The sequence below is a fragment of the Chenopodium quinoa genome, unplaced genomic scaffold (genome assembly GCF_001683475.1).
Source record: "Chenopodium quinoa cultivar QQ74 unplaced genomic scaffold, ASM168347v1, whole genome shotgun sequence".
NCBI classification, from domain to species: domain Eukaryota; kingdom Viridiplantae; phylum Streptophyta; class Magnoliopsida; order Caryophyllales; family Amaranthaceae; genus Chenopodium; species Chenopodium quinoa.
This window is the reverse complement of record NW_018745080.1, coordinates 1,237,842-1,262,175: the sequence shown is the minus strand read 5'-3', so window position 1 is coordinate 1,262,175 and position 24,334 is coordinate 1,237,842. Positions and strand designations below refer to the sequence as shown.

At 37.7% G+C, this 24,334-nt stretch overlaps 4 protein-coding genes across 5 annotated transcripts; 3 read left to right on the top strand and 1 right to left on the bottom strand.

The window, feature by feature from the left end:
* The first annotated feature begins 285 nt into the window (after positions 1 to 285).
* Positions 286 to 3,490, top strand: LOC110709712. The gene is made up of 6 exons (XM_021887939.1): positions 286 to 836; positions 939 to 1,211; positions 2,373 to 2,533; positions 2,660 to 2,765; positions 2,880 to 3,005; positions 3,102 to 3,490. The coding sequence occupies exons 1-6, from the start codon at positions 645 to 647 to the stop codon at positions 3,237 to 3,239; spliced, it is 996 nt and encodes a 331-aa protein (XP_021743631.1). The 5' UTR covers positions 286 to 644; the 3' UTR covers positions 3,240 to 3,490.
* Positions 3,491 to 4,560: 1,070 nt separating this feature from the next.
* On the top strand, positions 4,561 to 16,513 carry LOC110709684 (28 kDa ribonucleoprotein, chloroplastic-like). Of its 2 annotated transcripts, none has more exons than XM_021887905.1 (5): positions 4,561 to 4,949; positions 5,059 to 5,157; positions 6,064 to 6,351; positions 6,483 to 6,691; positions 16,029 to 16,513. In XM_021887905.1, exons 1-4 carry the CDS (start codon positions 4,632 to 4,634, stop codon positions 6,630 to 6,632), a joined length of 855 nt encoding a protein of 284 aa, XP_021743597.1. In that variant the 5' UTR covers positions 4,561 to 4,631; the 3' UTR covers positions 6,633 to 6,691; positions 16,029 to 16,513. The 2 variants fall into 2 exon arrangements, with proteins under 2 accessions (XP_021743597.1, XP_021743598.1); XM_021887906.1 differs by lacking the exon at positions 16,029 to 16,513 and adding an exon at positions 15,738 to 16,000.
* Positions 16,514 to 19,036: 2,523 nt separating this feature from the next.
* On the top strand, positions 19,037 to 20,465 carry LOC110709683 (blue copper protein-like). The gene is made up of 2 exons (XM_021887904.1): positions 19,037 to 19,310; positions 19,853 to 20,465. Exons 1-2 carry the CDS (start codon positions 19,148 to 19,150, stop codon positions 20,266 to 20,268), a joined length of 579 nt encoding a protein of 192 aa, XP_021743596.1. The 5' UTR covers positions 19,037 to 19,147; the 3' UTR covers positions 20,269 to 20,465.
* A 3,053-nt stretch (positions 20,466 to 23,518) lies between these two features.
* On the bottom strand, positions 23,519 to 23,938 carry LOC110709573 (classical arabinogalactan protein 7-like). The gene has a single exon (XM_021887788.1). The coding sequence runs from the start codon at positions 23,936 to 23,938 to the stop codon at positions 23,519 to 23,521; it is 420 nt and encodes a 139-aa protein (XP_021743480.1).
* Between the last annotated feature and the right edge of the window lie 396 nt (positions 23,939 to 24,334).

Genomic DNA, 24,334 nt, shown 5'->3' with positions numbered 1-24,334 from the left:
TATATTTAAATTATGAGTTTAAAACCTTGATAGAAAATAGTTGTTTATCATTAAGTAACCAATAATTGACAGTATATATTTAAAAATAACTATATAGGCATGTTTTAAACTTATACGGATTTCGCTAGTTATGAGAAATATGTAGAATCCGATAGAATCATAAATCGAATCGTATAAATTACATGAATCGTAAAATCGTAAGAATCTAAGATTTAAATCGGAATTTTAATAACAATGGTCCTAACATTACCATCATTAGTTCCATCAATCTCAGCTCACACAACCATGTATTCATCGATTCATCCACCCACATGATCTATCGTTAGAGTCACACCATTGTTGTTTTGGTAGCCGACTCACTCCTCATTACTCATCAGTCATCACTTACTCCTCAATTCAATCTCACCCTCATTATGCCACGTAATATTCTTCATCCGTATACGTTACACTGAATCTACCCCTTTTTAAAAACCGACTAACGGCTACATTTTCCTTTTTTTTCAAATCCCTCTTCTTCTTTTTGGATTCCTCTCTCTTTCTCTCTCTTCTCTCTTTGTTTCAATTTCCCTCCATTTGCAGGAAATCTTCGATCTTCAAAACCCAAGAATTACCCCCAATTTGATTAGGGTTTTACAAGATCAAGAATGGAACTTCCTCAAGAACTCGATAATTTCATCAAAAATTCAATCGACCATACTATGGGACTTTCTTTACCCAACGAATGCCTCAAATTGAAGGTTCAATCGCTTGAAACATCAAATCATCTTCTTCGGAATCAGTATTTAAGTCTTCTCTCGAAATTGAAGCAGAAAGAACAAGCCCTTGAACTTGCTAAGGTTTGTTTTACGATTTTTCCCTTCTTTTGTGGTTTAGGGTTTTTGTTTCTGGGTTTTGATTTGATATTCTGGGTTTTGATTTGGAATTCTGGATTTTTTTAGGGTGAAGCGTGTATGAATGCCCAAGCAATCAAGAAATTTGTGGAGGAGAATCAGAAATTGGCGGCTGAATGTGCGAATTTAGCGAATCAGTGTTCGAAATTGGAGAGAGAATGTTCGCTTTATGATCACGATCGTGAGGCATTAATGGAGTTCGGCAATGAGGCGGATGAGAGAGCGAAAGAGGCTGAAATTAGGGTTAGTGAATTGGATGAAGAATTGAAGCAGATTACTGAAGAAGTTAATTACTACAAGCATCAATGTGAGATGCTTTCGGTGAGTATTTAAGTTTTTTCGCGCTTATTTAATTTGATTTTGTGTGTATAATTTAATTGCTAAGTTTTGTTGTAGGGTTTGATTGCTTTTAATCTGTATGATTCTGAATTTCTGATAGTGTTATCATTAAATAGAATGTAGATTTTATAATTTGAGTAAAGAAGAAACCTTGGTTGGGTTTTGGCGTAAATCTTGCTAGACGTAATTTTTGTGATTCTTATTACATTAATGTAGTGCAAGAATGTTGTCGTCAGTGCCACTCATTGGTGTGCCCTTGGTCCAATTTGCTTAGTTTTTTCGGGTTTTGTACAATTTTCTTAGTTGTTACGTTCTCATACATTTCGTAGTTGCTGTTATACATTGGTCAATTGGACTTAATTGGAGGTCAATCAATTTGTGGTAATAATGCCGCCTTCAATTTTTTCATTTGAGTGTAAGGGACTGATTTTGGCCTTGTTGATATTTGTGTTGGATGGTCTGCTTTGTTATGGACTTCTGCAGATCACATCCTTCATTAGCTTCTTGTGTTCTTTTAAGATAGGTACTATTAGTCACTGTCCTCACTGATAAGACCTAAGAAATTATCATCATAGAGATAGAGCAATTTGGTAAAATTCAACATAGCTTTTTATTTTTTCTGTGAATCATAGTGTACATTCTGATTATATGGAAGATCACTCCTTTTGGCGGAAGACATGTTTGTACTCAATATACTCAAAGAAACGAGATACTTTCATTCTTCTTTTGCAGCCTCTCTAACAAGTGTTACATAACTACTCATGCTAGATACATAATTGGATATTTAGTTACCAGAATGTTATCCTTAAGAGTGTAGCTGCAGTCTGCAGACTACCTGAGGTCAATGTAGATGCATTCATGCATAGTGTGTTAAATGACATTCTTTGTCACTGAATCTTGAATTTCTGAACTTAGATTGTGATGAATAAGGATGTGTGTTGGCTTACATGATATCTGTAATGTGATAATTTAATCAGGTTTATACTGATTCCAAGATGCTACAAGTAGTAAGTGGGAAATTCTCACACTTGGTGGAACCCATGTTATGTTTGATGATAATTTGCTAAACTAATCCGTAGCAGAATAATCATGAGTTTATTGTTCGCAAGTACTAACATTATCAGAACATTTATTTTTCTGAAGGCTGATTCATCTAAGGATGGCACATTGACTGAGCAAAAATTACTTAACACACTGGTTGCAAGTTTAGTAAACAAAAATGAAGTGGCAAAGACAGCATCAGCATTTCTGGAGGCTAATAATGGGGTTGAAACATGTCATGCGTTGCTTAACACATTGAATAGGTGAGCTCCCCCCTTCACAGTTTTGACTCACGACATTGGTTACAATTGTACATGTTCTGTGGCTAAATTTAATCTAGTTTTCACTCTCCTGACTTACTCTCTTTGGTGAATCTCTCTATTTGATAGTTTGAGACCAGAAACCCTAAATATACTCTCATTGGCTGCTCATGTACGGACTCTGCAGAAGGACAAAGAACATTTAACAATCAATCTACACAGAGCTGAAGAAGAGGTATGGACGTCATAAATTATGAAGTATTCGTATATTTTTTATTTGGAATTCTTAACTGGTCTGAATGTGATCCTAGTGTGTTTTATGATGTGTACTGTATTGCTTCCTGTGTAGGTGAGGGTGCTATTTGAGGAAAATCATGTCTTGGATGATGAAAACAAAAGGCTGCTAAAGTTGTATAAATCTGAGAAGAAACATGCTAATTCAGGAGGGAAACATGATAGCAGTGCCAAAACTAAGGTAAGAGATAAGCTGTACTCTTATGTCATTACTCAACAATCAAAGAAAGAAATATGATCAGAAGATCTTATGCAGCCGTATTTGAATATTTTGCAGAACAATAAAAGAAAAACCAGCCCTGTGACGAGTAGTCCAGTTGACCGGAAGATTGATTTTAATGATTTTGATACCCTTCGCTGTCCTCTTTCACCGCTTAAAGAAAACTCACCTGGCTCCAAATCCCATAAGATGTGATAGCAGTAGCAGCACCAACAGCAGCAACAAAAACAACAATTGTAGATTGTTGAGTAGCACATAGAAATCTGAATATGTAAACTCTCACCAATGCTGTAATTCATAGCGCTTCTGACACCACAATTCAAATTGAATTCTTGATCTTAGAAAGCTTATAAACATGTTTGTATAAACTGATTACTAATTAGAGAAAGCTGCTTTCTCTTTCATCGATTTTCTGATGTATGATTCATTCTATCATATAACTGCATATTGCCAAAACAACGTTATTTGTTTTTTTCCATTTGAAGCTGCAAACCTTCAGAGTAAGGAACATAAGAAAGAATTCTAAAGGTGCTCCTTTGTAAGCCTACATTCCATATTGTCCTTATGTGCCACTTACCAATTCCTCACCTGTCTATTTACATGAAAGAGGGGCTTAGGGGCATGCAAATGAAGGAGATAGTGTGAATGAAACAATAAGAAGAGGGAATGAGGGAATAGGGATCATATTTATATATGAAAATAAAAATTATATTTTGAAAATATGAATTTGAATAAACCAACAATACCACATATATTTGGTAATGCCTTTTCTTATACTAAAACTACTCATAGTTAAACACAAGTAGAGCCGACAAACAATAACTTTTGTGTGCGGCTGGCCACACAGCTGACACACACCAAGTAACCCCTAATCAACAAATAACCCCTGACCGAGTAACCCCTGATCGTCCGAGTAACCCCTAACCGACCAAGTAACCCCTGATCGAGTGAGTAATCCCTATATCACCAGCAAAGTAACCCTTATAATTGTTGGCCACACGGTGTGGCCAGCCACATATAAAAGTTTGTGGCTGACAAATGTGTCATGCAGTGTAGAATTGTACTTGTGTTGTGTTTGAAGATAAGCGTGTTGGAGAATATCACCACTAATTCAACTTATTTAATTAAACGTGATGTGTGGTGTTAACCCATATAATTAAACCTATCAAAACCCTTCATACTAATCATATTACTCTGTAACTCATGTTAGTCTCGAGTTAGAAATCTCAATACCTACTCAGCCTATATAATTAAATGTGTCGTGTCGTAACGTCGTGTTGATAATTTTATTAAACATGTCATAAACTCTTTACACTAGTATGTTCTTTTCATGATCGGTTCATTCGTATTGTCATATCCTGTCAGCTTTTGCCAGCTCTAAACGGATAATCAAATTTTAATCCGGTAAGATTTGAGTCATTTGACTTCTGTAATCATTTTTTGAATTACTATGAAAAGTCAAATGTGATGATTAATTTTGGAAGAATGGAGTATTTATAGAGTTTTAGCATAAGAAAGAAATCTTTGAACTTCCTTATCCACTGTCCTTCTTCCTCTTTACCCAGAAAACTCACACACTAACAAAAAATGGCGCAACTCCATTCTCTGTGCTTCGCTTCACCAATAACCTCTTTCTCTCTCCTCGAACCCCATTCGTTCTCCTCTTTTCCTTCCCTTTCTCTCTCCTCAATTAAACCCTCTTTCCTCTCTTTCCGCCGCAATTCCCGCCTCACCCACATTTCCCCTTCTTCTTCTGCAATTCTCGCCATTGAAAACCCATCTTCAGAATCCCCGGAAAAAGAGATATGTCCCACCAGATTGCTTGCTTCAAACGTCCCTTGGACATCAACTGCTGATGACATTCGTGCTTTGTTTCAGAACTATGGCACTGTTGTCGATGTTGAGGTTATCTTTTTAATACCCTTTAATTTTTATTTAATTGTTCTTCATTTTTTATTTTCTGGGTTTTAAGTTTGGGATTAATTGAGGAATTTTTTGTGGGTTTTGATTGAAGTTGCCGATGCATAATAAAGCGAGGAACAGGGGATTGGCGTTTGTTGAAATGGGTTCTGAGGAAGAAGCTGCTCAAGCTCTTGCTAAGCTCGAAGCTTATGTAAGAAACATTAATTATTGTGACCTAATTTTTTTTCTCTTTTTTGTTTCCTAAATTGTGAAGAACTTACAATTTTGGATTATGTTAGGGTCTAATTTTTCTTAATATTATTCTAATTTGTCTTGATGAAGTAATCCAATGCAATTTTGGGAGTTTTCTTGACAAAACTGGCTAATTTTATTCGCATTTTTTTTTTTTTTTTTAAGTAAGGGTTGATCAATTGCAATCAGTCTTTAATAATGAACTTGTAATGTTAATACGAGTATGTTATAGCATTAGGATATAATCTTATTTGATATAGTGGAAAAAGCGAAAAGGTCGTGGATTAATTTGTTTAGAGTGATTTTCATCTTTCACAGCTATGGGACGGACCTACATGGCCTTCATGGTGAGTATTGAGTAATCAACTGCGTCCCTGTTATTTCGAAAATTAGTTAACTTCAAATTAGAAGGGAACAGAGATTTTTATTAATTTTGAACTCTTAAAAGCTTCAAATAAACTGAAGTTGCAACTTTTGATGGTGGAGAATTAATAATTTTTGCATGTTAATCTCTCGATCTGCCAATGAAGTTATAGTTGCTGTCTTGCTGGTAAAGAAGAGTCATTGTTATTGGAGATTGCTTCTTTCGATTTTGGTTTCTTTCGTTTGGTGAATTGGTATACATGGATGTCCTTAATACATTCATTGTGAGTAAATGAGATAACTCGTTTTATGATGTTGTTCCCATGAATGTTGCATGTTATCCTATTCCACTAATTTCTGTTCAGTATTGGCTTCCTTCTTCGTTGTTAAGTCCTTTCAGCTTTCTTATCCTGTCCTGTATGGTTATACCTATAACTCTTGTCAAAGTTCCCAACTTCATCTTGTGATATTATGATACATCTTCATGCATGCTGTTTTGCAGGAGTATGAAGGTCGAACTCTAAGGCTAGCTTATGCTACGCCAAAGAAGGCGAAAGCATCTCCTCCTGTGCAACCTAAGCAACCTGTTGTTTACAACCTGTTTGTGGCAAATTTATCTTATCTTACAAGGTCTAAAGACCTTAAGGAATTTTTTCAGTCTGGTGGTAGTGAAGTTGCTAAAGCTGAGGTCATATTTAATGAAAACCCTAGAAAATCATCTGGATATGGATTTGTTTCTTTTAAGACTAAGAAAGAAGCCGATGATGCCCTCACTACTTTTGATGGGAAGGTATTACTCAGTATTTTTATTGTATCTCTTAGCTATATCTATTAGTTTCACACATGTTTCCTCCCTTTCTTTCTTTAATTTTCCTTCGTATTGAATTCTTTTTACTCCTGAATGTTGGTTTCTTTTTGCAGGAGCTGATGGGGAGACCAATCAGACTAGCACGTAGCAATAGATTCGTAAAACTTGAATCAGAATTGAATTCCCTCCCAGAGGATGGGGAAGACCAGCCTGCTGATTCTAGTCATGATTCAGAGCAAACAGAGACACTTGATAACTTGTAATAATGAAGAATTGGAGGCACTATCAATTTTGTGTTTGCATCAACTCTCTTGTTGAGAAGGTAAGCTCATAACTGAATGCTTCAAAAATAATATATAGATGTCATTCAAGTGCAAATCTTTTCCTCGATAACTTGATTGATATTCTATTGCCTTTCACTTTCATGATTCCTGTTTTATTTAAGTTATTTTAGAATATTTTCTAGTTTCTTTTTACTAGACATCTCCCTTTCCTACCATGGGTTTGATTGGTTTACTTGCTACTTTACCAGTTCTACCCCCCCCCCCTTCCTCCTCCTCCCCCTTTGTTCTGATTGGGTTCAGAAACACTGTCAAAGTTATACTGCTGATGTAAAATTTGATCCGCTTATCCACAAATTCAGTCCTGCCAAGGGTACACCATTCTTAGCTATCATGCCAATTATTAGTGCGCCTTGAGCTTTTTTTATACATTAGTCTATTTGTGCCAATAATTGTGAGCTTAAAGAACATCTTTCCAAAAATTGTAGGGATGGGGATGAATGAAGCTATAAAGGCAGGGGTAATGATTGACGAAACAGAATTTCTAATGGAGATGGGATAGGGTCATATGATCAAGAGGGAGAAAAATAAACAGGGAAAATGGTTTGTTAGGAGATTGCATCATTGGCGTGTGGGTAACCTGCCCAATGATGGTAGGTAAATAAAACAATGCATGCATGGTTAGTCTAAAAATGGGTTTTGTTGGGAAGTGTGGATAGTTTGTGATTTCATATATTGGCAAGTCCTGAATGAGATATTGAACTGAGTTATGCTATGCTAATACCTGTTGCTGCGGTTGGGGCTATAAAATGGTCCTGTGGTCAAGTGTTGGATGTCTTAGTGTTTCTGGAAACAGACTCCTCCTAGCACTCGGCATGCCTAGCCGAGGGCTATACTACTATCAACGCCTCGGCATGCCTAGCCAAGGGCTATGCTACTATCAACCCCTCGGCATGCCTAGCCGAGGGCTATGCTCCGATCAACCCCTCGGCATGCCTAGCCAAGGGATATGCTTCTACCAACCCCTCGGCATACCTAGCGGAGGGATATGCTTCTATCAACCCCTCGGCATGACTAGTCGAGGGATATGCTTCTATCAACCTCTCGTCATGCCTAGCCGAGGGATATACATCTATCAACCCCTCGTCATGCCTAGCCGAGGGATATGCATCTATCAACCCCTCGTCATGCTTAACCGAGGGCTATGCTTCTATGGGATATGCTATTATCAACCCCTCGGCATGCCTAGCCGAGGGATATGCTTCTATCAACTCCTCGGCATGCCTAGCCGAGGGCTATGCTCCGATCAACCCCGCGACATGGCTAGCCGAGGGCTATGCTTCTATTAACCCCTCGGCATGCCTAGTCGAGGGATATGCTTCTATCAACCTCTCGTCATGCCTAGCTGAGGGATATGCATCCATCAACCCCTCGTCATGCCTAGCCAAGGGCTATGCTTCTATGAGTTATATCAACCCCTCGGCATGCCTAGCCGAGGGCTATGCTCCGATCAACCCCTCGGCATGCATAGTCGAGGGATGTGCTGCTATAACCCCTTGGCATGCGTAGCCGAGGGCTATGCTTCTATCAACCCCTTGGCATGCCTAGCCGGGGGATATGCTTCTATCAAGCCCTCGGCATGCCTAGCCGAGGGCTATGCTTCTACCAATCCCTTGGCATGCCTGGGTGAGGGTTGTGCTAAGATGAAAGCACCCCTCTTGAAGATGAACCTTACAAGATCAAGGAGGTCACTCACTCGAGGGTCTTTCGCTCACAAGTTCCAAATGGCAAGGCCCTCCGCTCTCCCTCCCCATCAATCATGAATATTTATATGGCTGAGCCGGAAACCAACATGCTTGGAATGTCTAACTTAAGATGGTTTTGTGTTTGAGCAACTCTCATCATACAATGATGCCATAGGGGCAATAATAGCTGATAATAGGAGATCTTTTCTTTTAATAGAGCATGTAAGAATCAAAATTATGTAATTAAAAAGTCCAGCAATAAGACAAGTTACCCCCAAGCTTGCATTGTTACATTGATAGTTTCATTTACTTAGTACTTTTTCTTTATATCTCATTTTTCGGGTTTCTTAACTACACAGCCGCCAACAGCTCTAAGCGCTCAGGAGCTCACTCAGCTCTATTCTCAAAAAGCACCGGGCCTCCCTACATATAGGACACCCCGGGTCGCTAACTAACGTTACCAATAACAAGTTTGTTTCAATGTTTGGGGCCAGATGCTAGCCTATACTCAATGTTTTGAGATAATGTCCTGGCAAATCGCTAAAATAACAAAAGGCTTGTTTAGCCCTTAGCCTATCGCAAAAGTTGGGATAGCTCAGCTCTCATACATCATTAACTTTGGGCCTAATTAGCCCCTCAGCCTATCCCAAAAGATGGGATAGCCTAGCTCTCTCACATCTTTAACTTGCGGCTCATTCCAAAAGTTTGGACGGCCTACCTCTCATACATCTATAACAAAGGGCTCGTTTAGCCCAGCCTACCCAAAAGTTGGGATGGCCTACCTCTCATACATCTATAACAAGGGGCTCGTTTAGCCCTCAGCTCAACCCAAGAGTTGAGATGGCCTACCTCTTATTCATCTATAACAAGGGGCTCGTTTAGCCGTCAGCCTATCTCAAGATTTGAGATAGTGTACCTTTCTTATAACAATAACATAGGGCTCGTGCCCTCAGCAGAATAGCATATCACTCATCTATTTTCATCAAGAGGCTTTCTTCAGCCTTTATCCTATCTCAATGTTGAAAATAGCATACCGTTCTTTCATTATTTTTAACTTAGGACTCGTTTAGCCCTAAGCTTATCTTAAGATTTGAGATAGCATTTTGCTCAACTCTCATTTAAACATGGGGCTCATTGACCCTCAACTATCACAATATTTGAGATAGAGGCGTGCCCAGCCCTCACTATAGAGTTACTCGGGGCTTTTAGCCCCTCGGTACTTCATAATTCATGAAGAATCATCAAGATAAGTAAACCGTAAGCCAACAAAGAGGAATGTCAAGCGGAAGGGCATGAACATATTACAAAGTCAGAATAAAAGTCTCATACATAAAAGGGATGATGCAAGTACAAGTCAACATATCCAAATACATCACAAAGAAAGTAAATGTCTAAAAATTAAGGCCGGAGGATCTCTTCAATGCAAGTCAAGCGCACCCTGGGACCAGATCCTATAACATCAACAAAATTCAAAAGTTAGAAATAATCATCAAGCCAAGCCAACAAAACATTAAGCATATTTCAATTAGGAGAAAAAGAAAAATCTCTTGGGTTTGTGACAAACTCAAAAGCAAGGCATACCCCAGGTTCTCAGCTTCGCTATCCTAGGCTCAGCTCCCGACTTATCTATGTCACCCCTTAACCTTTGGTCATTTTTAGCAAAGATAATGCATGCCGAACTCTTGACTAATTGGCCCAGCTCGAGCACACTCTTGGTACTTGAAGCAAGGCCCTCGGCCTAGAGTGGACTTGGCCATCAGCATGACAAGCCAAGCCCTCGGCATCCCTCAGCCTAGAGTTGGCCCTTAACTCCTTCGGCTCGACCTATTCAAGTGACTCTCTCAGCTTCGCCTCCCTCCGCCCGGCCGTTTCAATAAACTCTCTCGGCTTGGCATCCTTCTGCTTGGCTTATTTAATCACTCTGAGCTTGGGCCCCCTCCGCTCGGCCTATTGAGTCATTCTCTCAGCTTGGCCTCCCTCCGCTCGGCCTATTTAATCATTCTCTCAGCCTGGCTTCCCTCTGCTTAGCCTATTAAATTATTCTCAGCTTGGCCTCCCTCCGCTCTGCCTATTAAATCACCCTCTCAGCATCGCCTCCCTCCGCCCGGGGTATAAAGCTTCTTGGCTTTTTATTTCTCAAAGTACTCCCGCCTGGGGGTATAAGTCACTTGGTTTATTTCTCAAAGTACCTAGGGGTATAAGTCACTTGGTTAATTTCTCAAAGTACTTTGCCTGGGGTATGAAGGCTTGGGGTTATTCACAAAGTCCTTCCGCTTGGGGTATAGAGTGCCAAGGAATAATGCTCTGGGGTTTAACATTCTTTCACATACCCGGGGGTTTCATCCCTCTCATCCATACCCCCAAGCCCTCATAACTATTTCTAACCCGAGGTTCTCAGCGCATTTCACTACCCCAAACTCATTTAATCACATGCCACTGAGGCTCACGGCCTTGCCTTTTTAGTCAACGTATCTCTCAGCTAGGCTAGGCCCAATGCTCGGCCGTCATAGCATACTCCCTCCGCTCGGCCTCGCAAACTTAGATCTACCCCCTCGGCAAGTATTACCCAACTACCCAACGCTCATCACTCTCTACACCAAGCCAAGGCTCTTAGACAAGCCACTTCTCGGCCTGCTACTTCCGTGACACCCTTCGGGCTGCCTGATACACCTTCTCAACGCGAGCCTAGCCTGGCCCGACATTTTAAACAAAAAGAAAAAGATAAGTCGGGTTTCTAGTGTATGCCGAGCGCTCGGCCTAAACCCCTCCGTCAATCCTAGCTCTCGACCTCATACACCTTGCTCTCCTAGCCCTCGGCAAATCAGCGAAAGAAAAAGAAAACATCAGCTACGCAAGATCGACCAGTCCCTTAACCCCGTATAGGCCTTCGATTGTAGCCCTCAAATGAACACTTGGTTTTTCTTAGTTTTGACGTTATTTAAAAAAAAAAATCAAAAATCAAATCAAATATCAGAGTTGAGGAATTCCCTAGCAACGATTCTCCCGGCATCACACCGGTCAGGCCCTCAGCAATTCTACAGGCCTTCGGCACTCACTTTTTGTGCTCTACTTGATTCTCGGCCTCGCATCATGCCTTAGCTCGTCCATCTTCTCGGCACACTCAAGTAGGGAGAATAGAATGTGTCTTTTAGCAATTATGAAAAATTAATCAATCAAAGTCATCAAATTGAATTCAAGGATTGGGTGGATAGTCTACTCATCAACATATCTCTTGATATCTTTATAATTCAAAATAAAGAAAGGCGGAGCTCTCGGACTTCGGAAGGGGAAAGAAATAAAAGTGCTTTCGGGTCAGTGATAACATGCTCAGCCCCTAGCAATACTACTAGCAGATCCTTCGACAGTCTTACCGGCTTAGCTCTCATCCAGTTAGCCTTATCAAGTTAATATAAAAAATAAAAAAAAATAAAAAAAAATAAAAAAAGAAGAAGAAGAGAAAAAGCAAATAAGCAAAGCTCTTGAATTTCGAGCATAGCCCCCAGATTTCTAGCCTACTAGTCAGGAAATTCCAAACAGCGGCAATTAATTCTCTAAAGTGGAAGGAAAAGGTGAAGAGCTCTAGTTATTTGCATAAGATAAATAAGGCACGTGGGATATGAAGGAATTGGAAGAAAGGTGGATCACCAAATCCTAAAGCTAAATGGGCTCATTTCTCCTTTTTGCCTAATTATACTCCTAATGTCAAATTAAGCTTACTTACAAGCTATTAAGTATTTAATCATCATCATTTATCCTTCGGTGTAAAGCCTAGCCGAAAACCAAAACAAGTCATACTCTCGGCTATGCATAAGGCATACCTCTCTATATATCATCATGATCTGACATGCTCTCTACTATCAACAAGCCGTTATTTATTATCATGCTTCCCTCTCAAACTATTTTACAACAACTTAGCTCCAATAACTAAAACATCTCTTATGCATTGTTTTGGGCTGGCCTTCACCCTTGCAAGTCGCTTGGGGCTCGTTTTAGCCCTTGGGTACGCCTAAAAAGCTATTCCGACTCACATGACAGCCTCTCAGCCTCAATAACTAAAAAGCTATTCCGACTCACATGACAGCCTCTCAGCCTCTCAGCTCCAATAACTAAAACATCTCTTATGCATTGTTTTGGGCTGGCCTTCACCCTTGCAAGTCGCTTGGGGCTCGTTTTAGCCCTTGGGTACGCCTAAAAAGCTATTCCGACTCACATGACAGCCTCTCAGCCTCAATTTTACTCATTTCGCGTGACATTCGAACTTCATGCGATCTCGTTCACACATCACGCGTGGGGCTAAATGTTTGGGCCTAGTCCATGTCCTAAGCCCAGTGACCTGAAATGACGAAAATACCCCTTCATGATTCAGGCCATCATTAATCATTACAAAGTACGGATTTGCCCTTAATCTATCCAATCAAGTACAAGTTTGCCACCTGAAAGTACAACTATAAACAGCTCATCTTTCATTAATGATGGGAACTTTTTCTAATTTTCTCTCCTTTTCTCTCTACTTTCTCTCTCTACTTTTTCTCTCTAGAAAGTAAATTCGCTGACTTAAGCATCGAAGGGCTTTTCCGGGTCATACCCCCGGGCAGCTAACCTTCTCTTTCAGGCCGAGCTATCAGACGTCAAGGCGGAGCCCTCGGACATACCTTTGCAAGGCGGAGCTCTCAGACTTTTGGACAATTGGACATAGATTGTAGGACATCTTGATATACCCGAAATACCCTAACACGCTTAGGAGGAGTCTATTTCCAGAAACACTTAGTAACTGTCGAGACTGTTTGCCTGCCTTGTTACTTCATTAGTGTCCTATTAGATGAGACTGGGAGTTTTAGCAATTGATTTTTGCTATTCTGGAACCAGCAACTTAAATGGAACCACGCATGATATCATTGGAGACTGTTTAGGAGAATTTTGTCAAGAAATTGTTCCAATCATATAGAGGGTAACATCAAAGAAATTGTGCTCTATACCTGTGTCTTGTGTCATTTACAGTCTTGATTGTCAAGCAAAATGTTTTCTCCCTGTTTTTCCCGTAGACACTTTATTGGCTCTAGAAAGTATTTCATAGCTTGAGTGCATTAAAGATAGGTGTTGCATAGCTCAAGTTTGTTATAGTATCTTCTGTACTATACTATTATGTATAACCTATATGCATTCAGGCGATGTGGAGTAATTGCTTTAACTTTAGAGCCAGAGATGCTTCTCTGTTTTTTAGGTTAGACTTTCTGAAGTTGTTTGAAAAGGGCCTTCCAACAATGATTTATGGCCTTTACCGGTGGCAACTTATTCATGATCAAGTGCTATCTGTTGTCAGGCTATCCCTTCTTCAATTATTCTCGAAATTCCTTGCAAGGACCTTTATGGCTCGTTTGGTGTCAGTTATTAGTTGTGGTAATGATAGTTAATACATGCAAATTTATAGAAAGTTCTATGTCTATGTCCATCGTAATGATTGTCTACTCTTGAATGATTCCATTTCTTCAATTTTATTACCATCCATTATTAAGGTAGTAATGGAAACTTATGGGAAAAACACATTATTAGAGGTAGTGATGGAATTTTAATTGTCCCTGAATGACTCCTTTTTTTCATTTAACATATTTATCATCAGGGGTATTGGCATGGGACTTCTTTACAAAAATACATACTTCCTCCATTCCAAATTAGATGACACACTTTGACTTTGTGCACTATTCACATAACTTACGTTGACTTCATTTTGTAATTTCGGATTGAGAAAAATAGTCATGTTGGGTCTTGTTAGATTCATCTCAACATCTATTTTTTAAATATCAAAATTTTTAAATTTTTGCTAATATGTAATCAAGGATATTTGCATTAGAAAGTATGCATTGACAAACGTGCCTAAGTGAAACGTGTCATCTAATATGAAACGGAGGAAGTAATACAGATTACCAGTACTGCCAATAATTACCTACTGGCTACTACCAAACGGACCACTCAGGCTCTCATGGATGTCACAAATGGCTTTTGATTTTTTGAAGATGGCATCTGTCAACGCCAATTCGTGTTTAAGGGTCCATAACCCTTGATGGTATTTGTAGTTGTGTCTGCTTCTTTTTGTTGAGATCCTCCATCTTGTCTTGTATGATTCACATTATATAACTTATATTTGTGGTTGTGCATGCTTCTCTTTGTTGAGGTCTTCTATCTTGGGATTCTTGTCTAGTATGAGTCAAACAGGTATAACTTAAGGCCTCTAAGCAATCAATCTTGGTTTGGTGTTATTAATGATTCCAATGGCCATTGAGTAACCCTGAAAAGGATGTCAGTTATTTTGGCCAGCTTTTTTCCATTGAGAGGGTGGCAAGGCTTGGGGCATAGGCTTGTAGGGGTCACTTCATTTTTGCATTGCATGTCATATGTGATTTTAATTGCTAGTTTTTTGGAAAACTTTGGGATCTTATGACATCCAGAAAGGTATCTGATTCGTCAGTCATGGCCTTTGCTGGGGCTTGGTTATGGAGACCTGTAATGTTGAAGCAATATAGTGACTGCAAGTTTTCCAGATAGTAGTCTCACAGTCATGAGTTATGAACTTTGGAAGAGTCTGTCAATACCTTTTGGTGTCCTGTATATAAATGATTAAGAAAGTGACAAACCTGGGCCAAGCTCAATAGACTGGCAGCCAAAGCAGCTTCTTACGTTTTCTGCAATGCTTATCTTGGATATCACACTCTAGCAACCCCAAGCTATCGCCCATGATGCTCTGTAAAAATTCTGGGAAAATATTTCAATTGATTTGGATTATCTAGCAGAAATGTGTTACAATATATACTAGCTTGTAAACTTGGAGATTGAGCAAACGACTAAATACTATTAGGAAACTTTTATATACTCTAGAATACAGTAAGTAAACAATGTAAGGAAACAAATAACTAGTTTCCTAAACCAATCAAACTACCAAAAATCAGACCCACAATATGTCTCCATCCTATAAAGATTCCCCTTGCTTTTGGACTTGATCCTCGAGCCCTCGAGGAATGCCTTTATCTTGTGCTTATCTTTAGAGTAGTGAGTTAGTGACCTAAAGGAATTCTCGTCTGGTTTTGACATGAAATTATTCATGTATCATTATGAGTTCTGCATTTTTCTTGTATCACAAAGATCATAGAAGTTTAATTTGTTGCACATCAATTTGTGATTGCAATCTACATACAAATCTGACTTGTTTTGTATATTATGTTGCAAGCCTTTTGGTCATAAGCCTTCTAGTTTTTAAAATTCACATTTTCTAGTTTTGAGCATCGTTGCTTGTGTTTCTTTTCATACCTAGGTTTTAATTCCATAGTGTGATCTTTCTAGTACACCTCAGGGTGATGCTAATGGCCAGTATAAAGTTGGGATGCCCCAATCTTTAGGAGAAAACATGAAGAACAATTGCTTGTTGATGGGACAAAAGGTTAATGGGAAGGAACAAGCTCCTTATCCTAGACTTCTAGAGTCAGAGATATTGTATGTTACATCTCCTGTTGCAAAGTATGTTACCTTTGAGGCCAAGAATGGTACCCTGTTACATCTCTTGTTGTAAAGTACCTTGAGGTCAAGTGTGTTGCAGCTGTTGATGCTTTATCAAAAAAACTAAACACTAAAACCTTTGATGCAGGCTGTCATTCGATGATGTAAAGCTTATAGTGTCTGACTGAATGGATTACTAAGAGGACAAGGTTAAGCAGTATATTGGATTTTAGCATTATGGCGCTTACATACAGAGCTTGGAAGTTCCTCATACATTGTGCTCAATGGTCGCTCTGCTTACCCTGACTATGTGCACTGAAATGCGCTGAGTACACGATCAAATGCTTAGAATTACAGTTAAACATAACATTATGTGGATGCATTACAGCCATAAATAGCATATTGCATGTTTGCAGTTAGATACCAAAATCGTCCCTGTAAAGCCCTGTATTTTGTAAATTGGTGTAACTGCTGTATCATATGGCACTGTTTGGGCAAGGATTAGAGTTATCGACCCAGATAAATTGGGGGGTGCTTTGACAGCAATTGTAGCACTGTATCTTTTGCCCTTGTTAAGATAGATGCTTTTTGAATAAATTCTGCCCACTAGATTCACTGATATTTTCATTGTTATACTTTGAAGTTACGGGTTTGATTAAAGTTGGATCTTGAAAGGTTGTGGTTAAAAGTTGAAAAAATGACATCAATGGGAATAACGATCGAAGTTATTGAACTTAGAATGAAGCAAACAATTAATACAAAGTGAGTACTATACTTGTCCGGGATTTTGAAAGAGACTGTAAGCCTGATATCCCGGTCTAAAACGATAAATACTTCGTTTGTTGCTTGATGATTTAGTTGGATAAAAACAAGATAAGTGTTAGGTTGGTGATGAAAAATCAAAACATGAGTAGGAAAACCAAGACAAGCAATTGAAGCAACCCACTACTCGTTAATGAACATTAGTAAACGCAACTATGATTAAATCATGGAGCTAAGACTCATGTAGTAGGTCCCATTGGGCTTAAATTGGGATACATTATACCCACGAAGAATATGTATACACAGTTTGTAAAGTGGGCTGGGATTGTCAAATTTCGACGTCCGAAACCCATGTGATGATGTGAGCTTGTGTATTGCCGTTAATTGAAGCATGTAGACTTGCACTTATTGAGTTATTGTGGAGTGTTACAAAATATGTCCTTGGTTCCTCTTTTGTTGCACAATGTATACTTTAACACTATTCATACACTTTTCAATGAACATATACTGTGATTTACAATGCCTCCCCTACCATCACTTTAGTTTTCGATACTGAGTCCCAATATCTTGAAAATGGTCCGATTTCATGTATTATAACTTTTGTATTTGACAGTTGGAAACATTTTTAGACCCGGCAAGGATATGCATCGGGGGCTTTCCAGGGTTCCAAAAGGGCACTAGGAAGCCTACTTGGTGCCCAGAACCATCTCATCCGTGTCTTGACCCACCCGTTTTTAGCATGTGTTAAGATGTCTTGCCTTGGCCGCCTTATTGCCTTGAGTTGGTCTTGCCTTGCCCTGGCCTTGTCTTGGCTTGGCCAAGAAGGCGACACTGCCCTTAATTGTCAAAAATAGGTGTACTAAGGATGACATATTTTTATGCACATGCCTCACCCCTTTACCTAGGTCATAGCGTGCCTTGACTTGGGCAGCAACGCCCAATTTCCATGCCTTGGACGGACTTGGCTTAGGCATCAGCATCAGCGCCCCAAGGGCCTAGTATCTCTAGGGTTTAAGCAATCGTAAATACATATAATGTCAATTCATCCCCTCCTAATAAATGGAAGGTGTATTATGTTAAACATTAAACCCTATCATTTACTCCTTACCAGGAAGTATATATTACATGTACGTGCGTATCCAGGTTCTAGCTAGTTCACTTTGTAAATATTTGATCTGAAAGATGAATTTCCAACTTGATGGAATAGAATCTCGTTTATATCAATGTCTTTCTCTTCTATACACAATAGGGGGCTATAACATCAAATCCAATAAAGTTACCCCTAAAATAACACGTAAGGTGATTTAGAGGTGACTCGATATGATGTTTTTGTATCGGTGGAAGAAAACAAAATTACAAAAATATTATTAACACATATTTAAGCAACAACTGAATTGGACTGATTTATTGATACGAGCGTGATAATTGAAGTCCATCCCCCAACAGATTTTCCATATTATCCTTGGAAAATATAAAGGGTGATAGATGCTGGCTTTTGAAGCAAACAGTTAGTCGTTTCCCTTTTAAAATTTCTTTTTTCTTTTGCTCTTTGAAAGCATTTCCATAAATCTTTCACTTATCAATGCATGTAAAAGTCTATTAGTGATTTTATAACTTCTCTAACAGTGAAAATGAGGTGATTAGCTGCTTTAGTAATCAAAACCAAGACCTAATTGACCATGTAATTACTTGGTCGATCTTAATCAGTATCTATAGCTGTATCAAGTCATATCTTCACCAAATTTTCTATTTACTTATGATGGCCTGACAATTCAACAATAATATTCTTCGATTGATATTCACTTCGATCCAAAAATACATAAAATTCAAACATTTCAATTTGGATCAAACGGTTTCACACTAAATTATTGTAAAACCTTGTGAAAAAATACGTACAAAGTAATACTATCACACTCATAATGAATTTTGTAGTTTCGTAGAAAGTTACACTCATAATGAATTATTGTAAGACTGTCTCTTATCATGATTTTGCATGATGAACAAAACAAAATTATAAGTTGTATTTACTTAATAACTTAATATTGCTTTGGTTTAAAGAAGGGCATTATATATGCAAAATTTGCCCCCCTTGGTCCCTTATCTAGTTATTTTTCTATTACTGTTCGTAACAAATGTCTAGCAAATCATACAATAGGATTAGTAGTACTATCAATAAGTATGTGATTATAAACTTAATCTAAGAGTACAACTTTTTTTTATCCTAGTATATTTTGGTATTGGTCTTAATTGACAGATACAAGTAGAATTTAATTTACTTTTATGGTAATGATTGAGTACCTTTAAGTGTACAAAGAGAGGAGTAAATCTTAAGTAAACCAAAACACTTACCAAATAATCATTTTAGTAGTTTTCCACCACTATATAAACCACCATAAACCATGAATATTTCCATTGTACAAAAAATGTTAGCATGTCTACCATAATCTCTCTAATCTTTCACTCTCTATCTAATTAAGTAACTATATTAATTTTACGAACATAATTATGATGGGCAGAAATTTGGCTAGGATTGCGTTAGTGGTGCTATGCTTGGCAGTGCGAAGCTTAGCAACTGTGTACACAGTGGGTGACTCGAGTGGATGGACAATTGGGGTTGATTATGGCACTTGGGCTGCTTCTAAGACATTCGTCGTTGGTGATAGCCTAGGTGAGTTTCTCTTCATTTTCTCCTTACATTACCTCTAAATCAAACGTTTTAGTTAGCATATCAAAATTTTTAACTCGTATATATATCATCTAAATCACATAAGAGTCACCAATTTATTAAGTTAGAATTTTACAAAGACAAAGAATGTAGTGACTAGTTTGTTAACATGAAATGTTGAAATGTATGTACGAACTATTTTCTAAAGTTGGCTGATGATTAAATTCAATAAAAATACTATGTCACTATTACGATCAAGAGGTTATTTAGTAAAATTGTGCCAATTCATGATTTCTGCTATATTCTTAAACAAAATGACTACATTATAATATTAATCAAATTTGAAGAAGAATCTCCAAAATGATGGAGCATACACGTATATATGATTCATTATTACAGCTATTGTCAGAATTTTTAATTCATATAGACCAAAAGGAATTATAACATTATTTAAAAAAAAAAAAATTATAAAAATATCTATTTGTTTATTATAATTATCATTAAATTTGATGATATAAAGTTGGGGACAAATTGATGCATGACAGTGTTCAATTATGGAAGTGGACACACAGTGGATGAAGTAAAGCAAAGTGACTACAAAACATGCACAATTGGGAATTCAATAAGCACTGACAACAAAGGCACTACTTCAATTCTACTCCAAACTCCTGGGACACATTTCTTTATTTGTGCTATTTTAGGTCATTGTGGTAGTGGCATGAAACTTTCTGTTAATGTCTTAGCTTCTGGTTCTCCTTCTACTTCTCCTACTACTTCTACTACTGCTGCTCCTTCCACTACACCTACCACCACCACCGGCGTCTATCCCACCACCGCCTCCGGTACCACGCCATATATGATCCCAGATTCGGCCTCGTCTTTGAGAAGTATTACTAGCTCTATTCAAGGTGGGCTTGTTTTGTTTGTGGTTGTATTAGTGAATTTTGTTCTGTTTTTGTGATTTTGATGTGTATTTAATTATTGTTGGTTCTTATAGCCAGGTTAGAGGCAGTGCTTTTTCTATTTTTAGTTAAGTATTTACTTTATTGTAAGATATTTTTATTTGCCTAAACAAATCAATATTTTTACTTTTCTTTTAGATGGAAATATTTGTTGATGAATTATTAAGAAATTGGTATGATTAGTTCGTTCATGTGTTCATATATATAGCCTATATCAATGACCATGAATCAGATATATATATACAAGTGTATATTTATGCAGCCATATTAATGCAGCTCATCAATAATTATGTTTTTTTATGATATCACAAGTGGTTTATTTAGATATATGAAATACGCAATTTGTATTCCATTTTACAACAAGTTCAAATAACTTACCAACATATACTTGAATTTGATGATTTTTCATAAGCTTATGTCACTTGAATTTATTTATGTTTGAAATAATTGAAACTGAAGGTAAATAAAACAGATGCTACTATGCTAGCTAGCTAGTGAGGTACTAAATTTAGAAAGTATGGACACACTAATAATGAGTATGATTTTGAAATCTAATTTGAAAGGAGAAACGAACAATTATTTTCCAAGAAAACATCAAGAGGTTTTCAGGTCTACTTCATTGTAGAAATCTCATTTTCAAATGTTTGGAAATATAAGCATCGGCTAACTGATGTAAACTAAGCCTTCAATTTGCCTATAATTGACCCTGACTTCCACATCAATAATATTCTGCTACCATATCATAGAAAAATCAGTATGACAACTATATGTTACCATGCAATTAACGTACCACTTTTTATATAAATGCCTCCAATCAAATATCGAATAGCAGCCTCTTAATTTAATACAATAGCCTTACCAAGTGCTCTACTAAGTATATAATATTGTTGTTTGTTATATTGCTCAAACATGGTTCAGATAACATCATTCAATACTTATTGCGCTTCTTTATCTTTTTACACTATTCACACATAATACTATAATTACTTTTCGTGATTTATATATAAGAAAGCTAATTCATATATGTTCCTTAAAAATTGTTTCCACCATGTATATATACTCATCGCATTTACCGGAATAATAAATATCCCTAAACACGAGTTTACTTTAAAAATTTAAGTACAATATTACTCAATATCATTGTCAATCAATGGTAGTGACAATTTATAGAAAAAAAAAATGAAATTTGAGGATGTAAAACCACTTAACAACATTTATAAATTCACTACCAATGCCATTAAAAATAGTATATGAACACTTTATGGGTGGGAATCCCTTACCCTCTCTAATCTCAAAGTCTTAGCCTGAACTAGGGCTCGATCCGGCTCACCAAATTTTGAACTCCATCTTAATGCAAATGTTCTCATCCATTATATACCACTTTTATGTTTTCATATATCATTGAATATGATAGCGTATAGTAATTTTTTTTATTTTTAAACGGTAAGATACGGAGTGCCCCTCCTATCACGGGAGGGGTGTTGGGGATGAAGATCGAACCCCGATCACACCGGGGAGTGATGGGAGGACTAACCATCCCTTCACTCCTTGATCCTCAGATAGCTTATGGTAATTGTGAGCGTCAAAAAATGAGTAAATAGACCCACGGACATAAGAAGACGTTTGTGTGAGCCCCATAAGCTTGACACTCGCAGTGGGACACCAGACATGTGCTCGGTCAATTCCCCACCTTCACTGTTACATATTAACCCTTCATCGTATGCTTCTAGTGCCCCCCTTTGTGCCTGCTCCAACCCCACAATTTATTTTACCAAATTTTTGTACGTTTATTTTACTTCTATTACTCTATAGTTTACAAATTTCATTTGTTGTAACTTTGATGTTATGTTTCATACTAATTAGCTTGCCAAGTACTTACATTCGGCATGTGTGAATGTGTAATGGTCCCGCAAAAAAAAAAAAAAAGTATAAATTTAAATTCAAATTAACCTCCAATGCAAATTTTGCCGTTATTATGACAATGTGTAAAAAGAAAACACTTAGAATCAAATTCTAGGTTTCATTAATAGAGCTCACATATTCCAACCACATTGTACTAGACTACTAGGTCGGGAAACTGGAAGCACCAACTAAAATACGGAGTACTATCTTTATTTAGATCAAGTTAACCAAAACTCGCTACTTGGTTGGGAAACCGGAAGCACCAACTAAATACGGAGTACTATCTTTATTTAGATCAAGTTAACCAAAACTCCCAACTCAAATCAATTCAAATCGTTAATGCTAGACCTCACCAAAACTAACCTAAAAAAGTACGTAGTCGAATTTATTACAATCATACTAACAAACTTAGTTAACACAAATAGAGAACAAAAAAAAAGAGAAAAAAAAAAGTGGTGAAATATGGCATAACCAAAGCCATAAATAATGAACAAAGGAATCCTTCTTCCTTCCTTTTAGTAAAGTTTATTTTGGTGTTACCATAAATATTCTTCCTTTTGCAGTGACAACAGAATAAAAACACCATAATCGAATTTATATCAAATAAAATCCTCGAATTTCATTTTCTCTCTCCTTTTTTTGCCAGCTACTAAAAGCAAAGGCACATGGGAAACTAGTTGGAAACTTGGAACCTTGTGCTCTCTATCTTTTCCCCCAACACTTGTGTTAAACATAACACCTGTTTCTTTCTTAAAAAATAAATATAAAGTAAAATTCTTCCATTATCTTTTTTCATTTTTCTTAACCACTTCCACCGATCAAAATATCATTTTAAAGATAAATCTTTGAATACGATTTCTTTTCTACCTGGAATTTTTTAGAATTTTACTTCGTTAGCTGTCTTATGTCTCTACTCTGTTTTCTAATCCCAACTAAATCGAATCTCGTCAACACCATTGTTTTGCGGCTCGGATGAAAAGTTGAAAACAATAATCAGACTTAAAATTAAAGAGAATGCAAGTGAAATTGAAGTGAAGAGAGGGATTAAGGGCAGTAAAAATGAGTAATAATTAACAATAATGATAATGATAGTAATAATAATGATGATAATAATAATGATAATAGCAAGTAATAACAAATGAAATCTGGGCCGTAAAATCAAGTCTCAACACCGCCAAACACAATAACCACCACCGTCCATCAACCGCCACCCGTCAATTAAAACAAAAATAAACAAATATACGCAAATCGAGGAACTAAAAAAATAAATAAACCCTAAAAAAGTGAAGAGAGAGAAAAAAAAATGAAGAAGAGAGAGAGAGATAATCTCAAGATTTCTCGATCTATCTAGAACATCAACACGGAAGCCAAAACAACTGCGGCAACTGATCCACCAGCAATGGCGGTTCTGAAACCACTTGACTTGTCAGCGGTGGGACCAGCGCTTGGGCTCATACCAGGACCTCCGGCAACACCTGGACCGGCGGCGGCAGCTCCTGGACCGGAGGCGACTCCGGGACCGGCGGCGGGAGCTTCAGTTGGTGGAGATGGTGGTGAAGAGAGAGGAGATCCAACGGGAGATGCGGTGGGAGTTGCGGCCATGGTAGGAGTTGCGGCCATTGTCGGTGGAGTAGCGGTCACTGTTGGAGGAGTTGCAACGGGAGTTGGTGGTGAAATCGGAGATGCTGCCGGAGCTCCGGTGGGAGCTTGAGCTATGGTGGACACCACGAGGAGAGAGAAAATCGTTGCGATGATTGCTCCTGCCATTGTTGATTTGATGAAGTTGAAGATGAAGTTTCTAGAGAGAGAAAATTGAAAGTTGTTTTAGAGAGAGAAAATTGGGGAATTCAGAGAGATTGATGGAAGTGCGATGAATAGAGAAAGTGAGGGAGGAAGTGTTTATATAGGAGAGAGAAAAGAAAGAGGGTTTTAACGAGTTAGAAAAAATAAAAATAAAAGAGATTAATTTTGTTAATTGAAATTATTTAAACTAAATTAATTAATTTTGTTTGGAATAGAGTTAATAATAATTGTAATTGTGAATGTAACTAATAATATACTGACAACTCATACCACGTTACCTGTCGTGGCCCACACTTAATCCTAGCCGTTTTCATTTTCATATCATAAATTTAAAAAAAAAAAAAGTTAAATCTCATACTT

Coding starts and splice junctions, on each gene's coding strand:
- LOC110709712 (XM_021887939.1), top strand. CDS start 645: ATGGAACTTCCTCAAGAACTCGATAATTTCATCAAAAATTCAATCGAC. Junction 2,534..2,659: donor TTGCTTAACACATTGAATAG/GTGAGCTCCCCC, acceptor TCTATTTGATAG/TTTGAGACCAGAAACCCTAA. Junction 3,006..3,101: donor ATAGCAGTGCCAAAACTAAG/GTAAGAGATAAG, acceptor AATATTTTGCAG/AACAATAAAAGAAAAACCAG.
- LOC110709573 (XM_021887788.1), bottom strand. CDS start 23,938: ATGGCAGGAGCAATCATCGCAACGATTTTCTCTCTCCTCGTGGTGTCC.
- LOC110709683 (XM_021887904.1), top strand. CDS start 19,148: ATGATGGGCAGAAATTTGGCTAGGATTGCGTTAGTGGTGCTATGCTTG. Junction 19,311..19,852: donor CGTCGTTGGTGATAGCCTAG/GTGAGTTTCTCT, acceptor GATGCATGACAG/TGTTCAATTATGGAAGTGGA.
- LOC110709684 (XM_021887905.1), top strand. CDS start 4,632: ATGGCGCAACTCCATTCTCTGTGCTTCGCTTCACCAATAACCTCTTTC. Junction 5,158..6,063: donor TTGCTAAGCTCGAAGCTTAT/GTAAGAAACATT, acceptor GCTGTTTTGCAG/GAGTATGAAGGTCGAACTCT. Junction 6,352..6,482: donor TCACTACTTTTGATGGGAAG/GTATTACTCAGT, acceptor TTCTTTTTGCAG/GAGCTGATGGGGAGACCAAT.